The sequence below is a fragment of the Brassica napus genome, chromosome C8 (assembly GCF_020379485.1).
Source record: "Brassica napus cultivar Da-Ae chromosome C8, Da-Ae, whole genome shotgun sequence".
In the NCBI taxonomy this organism is placed as follows: domain Eukaryota; kingdom Viridiplantae; phylum Streptophyta; class Magnoliopsida; order Brassicales; family Brassicaceae; genus Brassica; species Brassica napus.
In genome coordinates this window covers 30,352,847-30,365,974 of record NC_063451.1, presented here as the reverse complement: position 1 = coordinate 30,365,974, position 13,128 = coordinate 30,352,847, and the positions used below count along the sequence as shown (strand labels likewise).

Genomic DNA, 13,128 nt, shown 5'->3' with positions numbered 1-13,128 from the left:
AGATAAGACAAAACGTCAAAGATCCGCAAAACGATTCAACATCTCGAACTCCATAGATATATCAGAGAACGAAGGAGAAGACGCTTATTTGTGGAAGAAGATCACTAACCCTAAAATTTGTGTGTTGGTCTTGCTGTCTATCGGGCCGGATAAGGGATTATGCAAAAAGCCCAAAAATTCTAAAAAAGACCGACAACAAAACGCACAACATCATTTAAAGGACACGTGTCGTCATGATATCGCCTGAATTATTGACCTGTCTGCTGAGGTGCACAACCTAGGAAAGAAGCAAAGTGTACTTTATATAATTAGATATTGCTCAAAATAATAATGATAACTACTATTAAAAAAATTAAAATACTAAACTTGGAATGTTTAAGTTGACAAGTCTTGAATATAAGTTGTGAAACTTGTTACATTCAAGTACTCTTATTTGGTAAAATTTCGGCTTGCCATGAGCCATGACTGTCTTGAGTGTTGACAGACACATTTGCGCAGTCGGACACACCCAGGAAGAAACATCCCCCAACGATATTTTTATAGGGAAATAATTAAAAGATTTACATACTTAAAGACAGCTCCAATTCACTATATCAGCAGGGGATTTTTTAGTTTTTTTTACTGGAAAGTCTATGAGAGGCACGAAAATGAGTTGTTCTTTCTTTTAAATCTTCCAATGGACCGGCATGCCAACAATATATTGAACTTTTTTAAAAAATTAACTAAAGAAAATTTGACAAAGGAAGAATATCAGAGAAAGTATATAAATTTAGTATCTAAGAAGAAGTGATTTTTAACTTATCCAATTCCATAGTCGTCATGACCAAGTCGTTGCTATATGCATCGGTGTGGTATTATAATGTATTGATAAGATCTCCTTGTCGATCAAACTGAATAAATGCATAAACAAACAAAAAACGAATGATTTAGCGTCATTGTTGTTTTTTAATAAATGGTTTGTGGACTCTGACCTTAACAATATAGTTTTTATAGATTGTCCCGTACGTCTATAGTGGTGAAATTAGAATAAATCAATGCTTTGAACTTTGACTAAATCCACTGACTTGAAACAAGATTTCAGCAGCCATAAGTGGTTCTTACTTTTCTGCGGTACATTAACATACAGACTATTCAGCGCCCAAGATGGACCGGCACGCCAACAATATATTTATATGAAACTAAATAACGAGAAAAAAATATCCAAACTTTTAGCTATAAAAGGAGAAACGAAGGTGCATCAGAAATATACCAAACTATCATCCCAACACACACAGACTCTCGCTTTCTGATAAGTGTCGTGTGCAGTACCTTGAAAGACAAGAAAAAATGGGATTCCCTTTTGAAGAAACTTTGAGCTCTAACCTTAAAACCCAAACTGTTATTGATGATGATAATGAGTTAGGTTTGATGGCCGTGAGACTAGCCAATGCCGCAGCCTTTCCCATGGTTCTCAAGGCCTCCCTCGAGCTCGGTGTTTTTGACACTCTTTACGCCGAAGCCGCTCGCACCGACGCCTTCCTCTCACCATCTGAGATAGCGAGTAGGTTACCAACTACTCCACGTAACCCTGAGGCACCAGTTTTGTTGGACCGGATGCTTCGTCTACTCGCTAGCTACTCCATGGTCAAATGCGATAAGTTTGGAAAGGGCGAGAGAGTCTACAGAGCCGAGCCAATTTGCAGGTTCTTCTTGAAAGATAACATTCAAGATATTGGATCCCTTGCGTCTCAAGTCATTGTCAATTTTGACAGCGTCTTCCTCAATACCTGGTAATTTTCAAAATTTTATTTTCATCAGTTTTGGAATCTTTGTTAATACGGTAATGAAATCTTACTATAGTAATACGTGAATTATAGGGCACAACTGAAAGATGTGGTACTTGAAGGAGGAGATGCATTTGGCCGTGCACATGGTGGCATGAAACTCTTTGACTATATGGGAACTGATGAGAGATTCAGCAAACTCTTTAACCAGACAGGATTCACCATCGCTGTAGTGAAGAAGGCTCTTGAAGTTTACCAAGGCTTCAAAGATGTGGATGTGTTGGTTGACGTTGGAGGAGGAGTTGGCAACACCCTTGGTGTTGTTACTTCAAAGTATCCCAATATTAAGGGTGTAAATTTTGATCTGACCTGTGCCTTGGCACAAGCGCCTTCTTACCCTGGAGTGGAACATGTAGCGGGAGATATGTTCGTAGAGGTTCCAAAAGGAGCTGCCATGATATTAAAAGTAAGCTCATTAGTTTATCATTCATATTTATTGAAACTATATGTACTTGTTTTTTGTACTTACATGTGGGATCATATTTGTGTTTATAGCGTATATTACATGATTGGACCGACGAAGACTGCGTTAAAATTCTCAAGAATTGCTGGAAATCACTACCGGAGAACGGTAAAGTCGTTGTCATAGAACTAGTCACTCCTGATGACGCTGATAATGGGGACATCAACGCGAACATTGCATTTGATATGGATATGTTGATGTTCACCCAATGTTCTGGTGGAAAAGAAAGGTCACGAGACGAGTTTGAAGCTTTGGCTATAGCTTCTGGCTTCACCCATTGCAAATTCGTCTGCCAGGCTTATCACTGCTGGATCATTGAGTTTTGTAAAGAAAATGTGTAAAATACAAAACTAAAACATTTCATCTTCGTTTCAGTTCTTTGTTTGTGATGATCATACTTTGTATGTATGTGTGTTCGAGCAATATGAAAGAAAAATAAGTTTTTTTTTGTTTTTTTTTTCATTGTACTTTTCATATCGACACAAGGCTACCTATCTAATGGACCTTTTATTGCAAAAAAACTTGAGAGAAACTTTTTTGCTTGAATTTAGTTTGCATCTCTAATAGAAATTTACAGACGGGATTATATATATATATATATATATATATATGAAAGGCAACCATTATATACCTTGTTGGTATATATGGTTTTGGAGAAAAATGAGAAATAGAATTAACTTTGTTGTTATGTCATAAATTGAGTTTTTTCACAAAAATCGGTAATCTTCATATCCATGAAACAAATTCCATTAATTTTTAATAAAAGTTAGTAAAGATTTCTTAAAGAAAACAATGACAAAAAACATCATTTGAAACATTTTGAGATATTTTGAGATATATATTTTAAACATGACAGTTTATGGTTGATTTATTTTTTTCTGTATAAACTAAAAACTAATTAAATAAATATATTTAAATACTATTATTTTTAGTTTACAAAAATTTTATTTTTTTGTCCCAAATAAAAATATCTAAAAGATGGATATTCTAACAACTTATTGCATCACCAACTACCTTACAGGCATCAACCACGCGAAAACCATGCCAAAATCGCTTGGGCACCTACCAACTTGATTTGTAAGAAATTTTGTTTCGTTATGCTCGTTGGTTGGTTGGTTTAATTAACCAACTAGATTTTGATCCGAGATGTTTTCATTTTGTAATATAATAATATTTATAAATTACTGGCAGTTTTTAATATTTGAACATGTGTTAATTATTCATATTTGTGTTTAGATGTACATCACTATTAAAAAGAATTGTTATATATTATTTTCATTTGATTATGTGTTACTAGGTGGACTAATTTTCTATTGCACCTTTTCATATATTTAAGTACATTTGTATTTGGACAATTCTCTCAAATAGCATTTTTTAAGTTTTTATTAAAAAAATAGCTTTTAATAATGAAAATGACCAAAATATCTCTATTTTATTCTCTATTTTATTTTGAAACTTTTAATATTTATTTTTTATTTTTTTAAATTTGAAACCATGTTTTCAAAACCTCACTCATTGACTCTAAACTTTAAATCTAGATTAATTAACACTATGGTATAAATATATTTTTATTCTTTAATAAAACATTTTTTGTCATTTTTCCCATTGATAACTATTTTGTGACAAAAAAATAAAAATAACCATCATAGGAAATTTCTCTTTATATTTATACGCTTATTAATTCAAAAAAATTGTTTTATAGCTAAATAATATGATATATGTTTCAAATATATATTATGTAATGCTTCGCCACCTAGTCATGACATTATGTGAATTAATTGTGTATCTTGAAGACATTGTAAAATTAGTCTATGGGTTAGGCATGGGCATTCGGATCCTCAGATCGGGTTCGGATCGGGTCTCATCGGGTCCGGATCATTCGGGTCCTGGAAATTTGGATCCATATAGGTACACGGTTCCGGGTTGGTTCTTAACGAGCCTGGATCGGTTTAGATCTATAATTTCAATACCCGTAAAATATCCATAATTATCGGATATATTTTGGATTCGGATCGGTTCGAATATTTAAGATCCGAAAAGAACCTGAAATACCCGAATTGGACCCCACACTACGAAAAAAAGTATGTATTGTATCACTTAAATGGTATCACATAAATAAATGATGTTATTTTAAATTATTTATTTGTAAATGATACAAATATATATAATTTTAAATCAGTTCTAATAATTGATAGTATAATTAAATAATTCGACATCATTTCAATAAAATGATATAAACTTTATTAATTTGTATCATTTACACAAAAATGATATGATTCTATACATTTATATCAATTAAATAATTGATGTAATTATTATTTTTGGTTAGCATCACTTATTAATATGACATAAAATTCACATCAATAAAAATTGATGCGAACCAAAAATATATAACTGTGTTTTTCTTTAACGTCAATTAAGTTAAAATGATGTTCTTTTATTTAAATTTTGCATCAGTTAATACCACTACAAAGCTTTAAAAAAAATAATTTACTTGAACGGTTACAAGAATTTCTTACACTTCAAAATTCAAAGATTACGGAAGTAGTTACTATTCTTATGGCTTTAATTTAATTGGAGCTCTAATTTCTTTTATAACTCTTCACTTCAAAAATTAAGCATCTTCGTCTTTTTGTTGTGAATGCATTCACGGGTTCTTCTTCCTCTTTTAGTTTCTCAAACTTTCTTGTCTTATGAGTCATAATGATGGGTATTGTTCTTATGCAGGGTTGCTATTTAGATTCGGTGAAAACTTTCTGAAGAAGTATATTTTTTTTTCTTCTGCATCTTATTTTTTTCATTTGTTGAAAAATTAGACTTATATATTTTTGTTAGAACGGTTTTTCTTTGTTAGGAAACAGAACGTCTCAAGACAGAGTATGATTATTGGAGAATTCTTAGGATGGAGTTCGCAGAATAACTTTTAACTAAAAAACTAAGAACTGGTTCTTAAATAAGAGTTTTAAAAGCTGGTTCTTAGTCTTTTTAGGTAAAAATTAAGAGACCGGTTCTTATATTCCGCTAAGAGCCTCACCATAAGAACCCTCCAATAATCATGCTCTAAGAGGAGATGCGTCTACTCGAAATCTAAAAAGAAGTAAAACTCTAAAGAAGTAGCAGTTGATGAAGAATTTTCTGATGAATCTCCTCCACTTCGGTGCTAAATCGATTCAGTTTCACACCATCAACAGACATTGGAGATAAAAACATGGATACAAGGAATGAGGATAAAAAGAAGAAGAATTTCGATTGATGAAGGCATGAAGCTCTTTATGGTCAATTCCACCTAACTGTTTTACAATTATTTTCTATGTTTCTTTGAATTCCTCTTCTTCCATCTTGTTTAATGTTTCTCTCTATATTTGTTCTTTAGTTTTTTTTTCTTCTTCGTCAGATTTATTGTATTTCAATTAAAAATTAATGAATATTTAATTAATTTATCCATTGATATTATTTAACGTCAATTATGTACAAATAAAAAATTAAAAAAATAATTATAAATAATAAAATCTTAAAATAATTTTGATGTTTTGATATTAATTTAATTTCAGTTATTAATAAATAATTAAAATCAATTGTTTCAATTGATGTTAATACTTACATCATTTAGAAAAACTGATTTAATTTTGGTATCATTTTGTATAATTGATGCATATTTGTATGACTTACAATTAATGATATAAATATTAATTATTTTTGTATCATTTATCTATAGAATGATGCAAATTATTTGCATCACCACTTTCACAGTTATTTATTTAAGTGATGTAAAATTCTTTCAAATATTTAAAATAAGTGATGTTAAATGAGTATTTTTTTGTAGTGCGAAAACTCGAAAAATATTCGAAAACTCTAAAAATACCAGAAGAACCGCAAAAATAGTCAAAAATACCCCGAAAAATTATCCAAAATCAGACCAAAACACCCAAAAGACACCCGAATACCCAAATTATATTTTCTGAAAATCTAAATTTTTACTCGAAACCTAAAATTATATCCAAAAACCTAAACCCTGAACTTAAAAAAATATATGAAATACCAAAATATACCCAAATATACCTAATATATACAATATTTTTTGGATACTTCGGATACCCGATCGGATCTCGGATAGGACCCGGACTCAAATCAAGATCCGCAGATCCAAAGAAAAATGATCCAACAGGTACTTTAGTATGGCCCTAGACCCGGACACGAACTTGTACTTTCGGATACTTGTATTTGCGGATCGGTTCTGGTTCGGGTCTTCGAATCCAGATAATGTCCATGCTTATTTTGGGTCTACAAAGTTTTTGGAATCTCAATGGTTATTAAAAATATATATATGATGCAATTTGGTATGTATACCAAATATAGGATCAAATATCTATGTCGACGTTGTTGGCTCCGGAATGTTCATTTTGTGCTCGGTTTTGGTTTCTGAAAGAGTTCGTCGTTGTAAAGATCGGTTTCACTGTTTAAATATCATAGAAGACAAAAAATAGTACTACACCAAACTCCAGGTAGAATACAAAGGAGCGCAGAATACAAAGGCGGAGATCGTTCATGTACCAAGAGCGCAGAATACAAAGGCGGATAGCCTAGCACGCAGTGTTAGGTTTCAGCCGTCTTTCGTCGTTCACATGGATCAATATCTTCCGGCTTGGTTTACAGAGTCTGTATGAGTTTGTAAAGTTGACGACAAAAAAAAAAAAAAAAAACCAAACTCCAGGTAAGTTCATCAATTATTTCTGAAAACCAATAATATTTTTGTTAAAAAGTATTGTGTCGATTTCTTAACAAAAATAATAATCCATTAAGGTTTAAAGCTATAAATAATTTTTTTTTTTTTTTTTTTTTTGTCATCGACTTTTACAGACTCATATTGACTCTGTAAACCAAACTGGGTGATCTACATCCATATGAACAACATGCGACAGCTGCATCCTAGCTTTACGGGCTAGACTATCCGCCATAGTGTTTAGCGTTCGTGGAACATGGATGATGTCTGATCTTGTGAAACTCTCCTTCAGGATCTTGTAATCGTCCAAATAATCTGCAAAAGCCGGTCATTCTTCCGGTTCGGAAACCATCTTCACCAATTGAGAACAATCCGTTGCAAATGTGACCTGAAATTGACGTAGGTTCCTCATACATTCCATTGCCCAGAGTAGCGCTTCCATCTCCGCATGAAGAGGAGAGAGACTAGCCCGAACATTCCTCGCCCCCAATAAACCATTAAAACCCAATAGTGTACTAAGCCATCCTTGCCCTGAAAAGATATCCTTATCTTTCCAAGAACCATCTATAAAACACCATCTACCCGGAATTCTCGGCAAAGACGTAACCATAGGTCGTGGTTCTGTTCTCTGCTCGTTTAAAACCTGGGCCTCCGCCCATAATTTAGATTATGTTTCTGCCAACTTGAGTGTATCCATAGGGTCAATATCCAAATTACTAAACACTTTGTTATTACGTCCTTTCCAAATGTACCATAAAATCCAGGCAAACTGATGATCCTCCATTTGTGGTAAAACTCTCCAAAATAGATGATCTATATTTGTGAAAAACGACTTTGTTGGAAAAACATCTAGGTTCGACGGTATCTTCGAAAGAGCCCAAACCTGAAGCACTGGAGGACATTCAAAAAAAACATGATTTATCGATTCCTCATCGGCTCCACACCTGGCACAACAAATATCTCATTTAATCCCTCTCCCTTGTAAATTTTTCCTAACTGCTATACTTCCTGACACGAGCTGCCAGAGGAAATGTTTTAACTTTGGTGGACATTTTATTTTCCAGCAATAAGCCTTTAAGACATTAACCGTGGGCCCAAGCATAGAGGGTGGTCGTGCCCTATCTGGGTAAATCCTCTCCACCTGATATCCTGATTTAACTGTATATTTTCCATTTTTGGTAAAATGTCATCCATCCCGATCTATCCTCTGAGTTCTACTCAGTGGTAGACTTTCTATAAGTTTTGCATCCTGTGGTTCCACCAATGCCCGAATTGCCTGAGAATTCCAAGTACGCGAAGTGGAGTTAATGAGTGACTCCACTGTGAGGTCCGGATATAAATTATGTTGATTTTTATTAGCTGGTCTCGGGCGAGTGGTTGGGAGCCATGGATCATTCCATACAAATATAGAAGAGCCTGTTCCCACCCTTTTGATTAGTCTTTTGCTTACCAGAGATCTAGCAGAGACAATACTCCGCCATCCATAGGATGGAGAATATGAGCGAATCGGTTCCAGGGGTGAAGCATTCCTGTAGTACCGACCTTTAAAAACTCTGGCAAATAACTCATGGAGAAACCAAACTCGTTATTTGCTAAAGCTATAAATAATAAAAGTATTTATTTTCATATTGTTTAAGTATTTTATATTAAAATTAAAATATCTCGTAATTCACATATTCATGTATCTGTTTTGACAGTATAAATGGAGTTATGCATCTTGGATATTTAACAGCTTGTGATGTTACACTCACTTTTTTGTCCAAATAATTGCCCCATTCTTAATTATTTTATTTTTTTGATAGTGAGTATTATAATACTATTATGTTAGTCAAATTGAAGAACAAAATACAAAATTAAGCAAATATCTCCCATAGTTTTTTTTGTAAAATACTTATATAGTCACTTGGTTGATCTTTTTTAGTGTTGAAATTAGATTGGCTTGACTTTCACTAAACACAATTAGGAGAAGAAGAAAACTAAAGTGAAACAAGATCTAAGCCGCCACAATTTGCTCTTACTTTTCTACATAGAGACTAACTATTCAGCCAGCCAAATGGACCTGCAAGCCGACAATATACTTAAATGAAATTATTATAAAAATAAATTAAATAAATAAAAAGGAGGCTAAATCTAAGCTATAAGAAGTAGGATCCAATATCCATAAGCATCATCATCCGCAACACTACATAGAAGACACATAAACACACAAACTCTCCTTGTTTCTTCGCTTCTGATCAGTTTGATCACCAGTTTGATCACCAAGGTAGAGAAGGAACAAATAAAGAGAATTAAAAATGGGAATCCTTAACGAAGAAACCTTAAGCTCTAACCCCAAAAGCCAAGTTGTTATCGATGATGATAATGAGTTGGGTTTGATGGCCGTGAGATTAGCCAATGCCGCTGCCTTTCCCATGGTTCTCAAAGCTGCCCTTGAGCTCGGTGTCTTTGACACTCTCTACGCCGCCTCAGTGTTCCTCTCACCTTCCGAGATAGCAAGTAGGCTACCAACTACGCCTCGTAACCCTGAGGCGCCGGCTTTGTTGGACAGGATGCTACGTCTACTCGCTAGCTACTCCATGGTCAAGTGCGGTACGGTCCAAGCCAAAAAGGACCAGAGGGTTTACAAAGCCGAGCCAATATGCAGGTTCTTCTTGAAAAATAACATTCAAGATATTGGATCCTTAGCTTCTCAAGTCATTGTCAATTCCGACAGCGTCTTCCTCAACACTTGGTAATTTTTTATTCAACTGTTTAAAATTATAAAAAATAAAAATAAATAAAACACAATGAATCTTACGTTGTTGATATGCTAATATTCGTAGGGCACAATTGAAAGATGTGGTGCTAAAAGGAGGAGATGCATTTGGCCGTGCACATGGTGGCATGAAACTCTTCGACTATATGGGAACTGATGAGAGGTTCAGCAAGCTCTTTAACCAGACAGGATTCACCATCGCTGTCGTGAAGAAGGCTCTTGAAGTTTACCAAGGCTTCAAAGACGTGGATGTGTTGGTTGATGTTGGAGGAGGAGTTGGCAACACTCTTGGTGTTGTTACTTCTAATTATCCCAATATAAAGGGTATCAACTTTGATCTGACTTGTGCCTTGGCACAAGCACCTTCTTACCCTGGGGTGGAACATGTAGCGGGAGATATGTTCGTAGAGGTTCCAAAGGGAGATACCATGATATTAAAAGTAAGTTTAACAACTCTCTTTGTTTACCACATATTTATTTAAGTGAATGTATGTATTACTTTGTATTTACTTTTTGGGATTTAATTTGTTTTAACAGCGTATACTTCATGATTGGACCGACGAAGACTGCATAAAAATTCTTAAGAATTGTAGGAAATCACTACCGGAGAACGGTAAAGTTGTTGTCATAGAACTAGTCACTCCTGATAATGCTGAGAGTGGAGATATCAACGCGAACATTGCCTTTGATATGGATATGCTGATGTTCACACAATGCTCCGGTGGAAAAGAGAGGTCCCGTGCTGAGTTTGAAGCTTTAGCCATGGAATCAGGCTTCACCCACTGCAAATTCGTTTGCCAGGCTTATCACTGCTGGATTATTGAGTTCTGTAAAGAAAATGTTTAAAATCCAGAACTATGCTCTTCGTTAATTGTTAATTTATCTCTATGTTTCAGTTCTTTTCTTGATATATGTAATACGCTTCAAGCAATAAAAAGTGTTTGATTTATCATTGTCTCTACTCCTTTTTTTGATATAATACAGCCTCAAGCAATAAAAAAGTGTTTAATTTATCATTGTCTCTACTCTCTAAGAACTAGTTTTAAGTAATTGAATTCATATTTGAATTTACAATTTTTATTAAGCGCATCCGATCCAATAGCTTATCCAGTTCATAATAAGACAAGGACAAGCTGTATTATTAGCTGAAGCTCATCCGATCCAATAGCTTATCCAGTTCATAATTAGACAAGACAAGTTTGTAACCGTGTGTTTTCTGTAACATTATGAAAAAAGATGTGTTAAGCTTCAGAAAATAACTTGAGCATCTACCTTGAAACATCTATTTTCTTGTTTAATTATTTCAACTGCCCCCAAACACCATAGAGCAACATTAACCCAACAACCCAATTACGGGTGCTTATTCTTTTTTTAATAATTTTAAGTTGTAAAAGTGATTTAAAAGCCAACGGAAAGAACCCCGAACATTTTCATGGTCCAATACGAGGCATTTATTTTGGGGTGCTTAAAAAACAAATTAAAAATATTATTTTTATTAAATATAAAATTTATTTATTAAATTAAATAAAACATAATAAAAGAAAACATTTTAAATATAGATTTTTAGATAAAAATATAAAACAAAGAAAAATAAAATAAACAAGAATAATTTGAAAGAAGCATCCGAGCTCAGTTGTTGTCTTCATCAAGTCCAAATTTACGCCATATATGTTCAACCAAATCAGCTTTTAGTTGTTGATGCATTTGTCTATCACGAATTCTAGTTCGAACACCCATCATATTAGCGATATTTGAAGGGATATCTGTAGAATACATGAGATCGACATGTGAACTTCCGGTATCTTCTCCATGTTGGAACTCTGAAACATCAAACTGAGTGTATCCATCTCGTTCGTCTTCTACTATCATATTATGAAGTATGATACATGCTCTCATACTCTTCCCAATTTTGACTTTATCCCAAAAAAGTGATGGATTTTTAACAATGGCAAAGCGAGCTTGCAAGACTCCGAAAGCACGCTCCACATCTTTTCGGACAGCTTCTTGACGTTGAGCAAATAAAACTGCTTGCGGGCATTGTGGTATTGGAATAGATTGGATAAGAGTTGCCCATTTCGGATAAATACCATCAGTGAGATAGTAAGCCAAATGATACTGTCTTCCATTGACGGAGTAAGTGACTTGAGGAGCTTGACCGTTTATTATGTCATCAAAAACAGGTGAGCGATCAAGAACATTAATGTCATTTAAGGTACCTGGAGGTCCAAAAAATGCATGTCATATCCAGAGATCATATGAAGCAACCGCCTCTAAAACGATTGTTGGTTTACCCGAACCACGAGCATATTGCCCTTTCCAAGCGGTGGGACAATTCTTCCACTCCCAATGCATACAATCGATGCTTCATATCATCCCGGGAAATCCACGATGCTCTCCAATATCAAGTAGACGTTGAAGATCAGCCGCGGTTGGTCTTCTTAGGTACTCATCGCCGAACAAATAAATTATTCCTTCCACAAAATTCTCTAAACATGACCGAGTTGTCGTTTCACCGAGTCTGAGGTATTCGTCGACCGTATCAGCCGCACTACCATATGCCAAGACACGAATGACTGTTGTACATTTTTGGAGTGCTGAGAGACCAAGCCTTCCAAGACCATCTTTCTTTTGGTGAAAGAAGTCAACTTCGTTAGAGAGTCGATCCACAATGTGCATGAACAATGGCTTGTTCATTCTAAAACGTCGTCAGAAATAATTTTCAGGATACGTTGGAGTATCACTGAAATAATCATTCCATAAACGTACATTGTCTTCTTCACAATTTCTTTCGATATAAGCTCGTTTTTTTTTCTTTTTTTCCTTTGTTCTTGATCACGAATGGTAAAATTCTCAAAGGCTTGATCAAAATGTTGATCAAAGATTTGATCAAATGCATCATCAAATGATTGATCTAAAGGGGTTTGAGAAGAAGATGCCATATAAAAATTGTTTTGTGAATAGATTTTGTTTTGTGAATAGATTTTGTAATAAAGAGAATGAAAGAACAAGTGTTATATTTTTGAATATTTTTTTTTTGTGTGATAAAGAGGCAGAAAGAACAAGAACAAGTTTGGTCGTAATTGTTTTTGGTGTGATAAAGAGACGGAAAGAACAAAAAGTTGTTTTATAGAGAGAACATGAAATTGGTTTGATCAAATTATAGAGAGAACATGAAATTGCTTGTATGGTTATAAAGAGAGAACAAGAAGTTGTTTTATAGAGAACATGAAGGAGAATACATATCTCCATAATCCGTGACTACACAAGAAAACAAAAGAGTAGATAAGACTAGACTACACAAGCATAGAAAAGTGAATACATGTGCTAGCCTACACAAGTCCGTGAAAATGAGTATCAAAGACTAGAC

General features: G+C 34.2%; 2 protein-coding genes across 2 annotated transcripts; both read left to right on the top strand.

Moving 5' to 3' along the window:
- Positions 1 to 1,203: 1,203 nt before the first annotated feature.
- On the top strand, positions 1,204 to 2,741 carry LOC106425976 (indole glucosinolate O-methyltransferase 4-like). Its single transcript, XM_013866688.3, has 3 exons — positions 1,204 to 1,769; positions 1,857 to 2,229; positions 2,319 to 2,741. Exons 1-3 carry the CDS (start codon positions 1,327 to 1,329, stop codon positions 2,625 to 2,627), a joined length of 1,125 nt encoding a protein of 374 aa, XP_013722142.2. The 5' UTR covers positions 1,204 to 1,326; the 3' UTR covers positions 2,628 to 2,741.
- A 6,419-nt stretch (positions 2,742 to 9,160) lies between these two features.
- On the top strand, positions 9,161 to 10,713 carry LOC106425977 (indole glucosinolate O-methyltransferase 1-like). The gene is made up of 3 exons (XM_013866689.3): positions 9,161 to 9,737; positions 9,829 to 10,201; positions 10,299 to 10,713. The coding sequence occupies exons 1-3, from the start codon at positions 9,301 to 9,303 to the stop codon at positions 10,605 to 10,607; spliced, it is 1,119 nt and encodes a 372-aa protein (XP_013722143.2). The 5' UTR covers positions 9,161 to 9,300; the 3' UTR covers positions 10,608 to 10,713.
- The last annotated feature ends 2,415 nt before the right edge of the window (positions 10,714 to 13,128 follow it).

Bases quoted from the DNA above. Each gene is read 5' to 3' on its own strand.
- LOC106425976 (XM_013866688.3), top strand. From the start codon at position 1,327: ATGGGATTCCCTTTTGAAGAAACTTTGAGCTCTAACCTTAAAACCCAA. The intron at 1,770-1,856 runs GTAATTTTCAAA...CGTGAATTATAG, and splicing joins AGCGTCTTCCTCAATACCTG to GGCACAACTGAAAGATGTGG. The intron at 2,230-2,318 runs GTAAGCTCATTA...TTGTGTTTATAG, and splicing joins GAGCTGCCATGATATTAAAA to CGTATATTACATGATTGGAC.
- LOC106425977 (XM_013866689.3), top strand. From the start codon at position 9,301: ATGGGAATCCTTAACGAAGAAACCTTAAGCTCTAACCCCAAAAGCCAA. The intron at 9,738-9,828 runs GTAATTTTTTAT...TAATATTCGTAG, and splicing joins AGCGTCTTCCTCAACACTTG to GGCACAATTGAAAGATGTGG. The intron at 10,202-10,298 runs GTAAGTTTAACA...TTGTTTTAACAG, and splicing joins GAGATACCATGATATTAAAA to CGTATACTTCATGATTGGAC.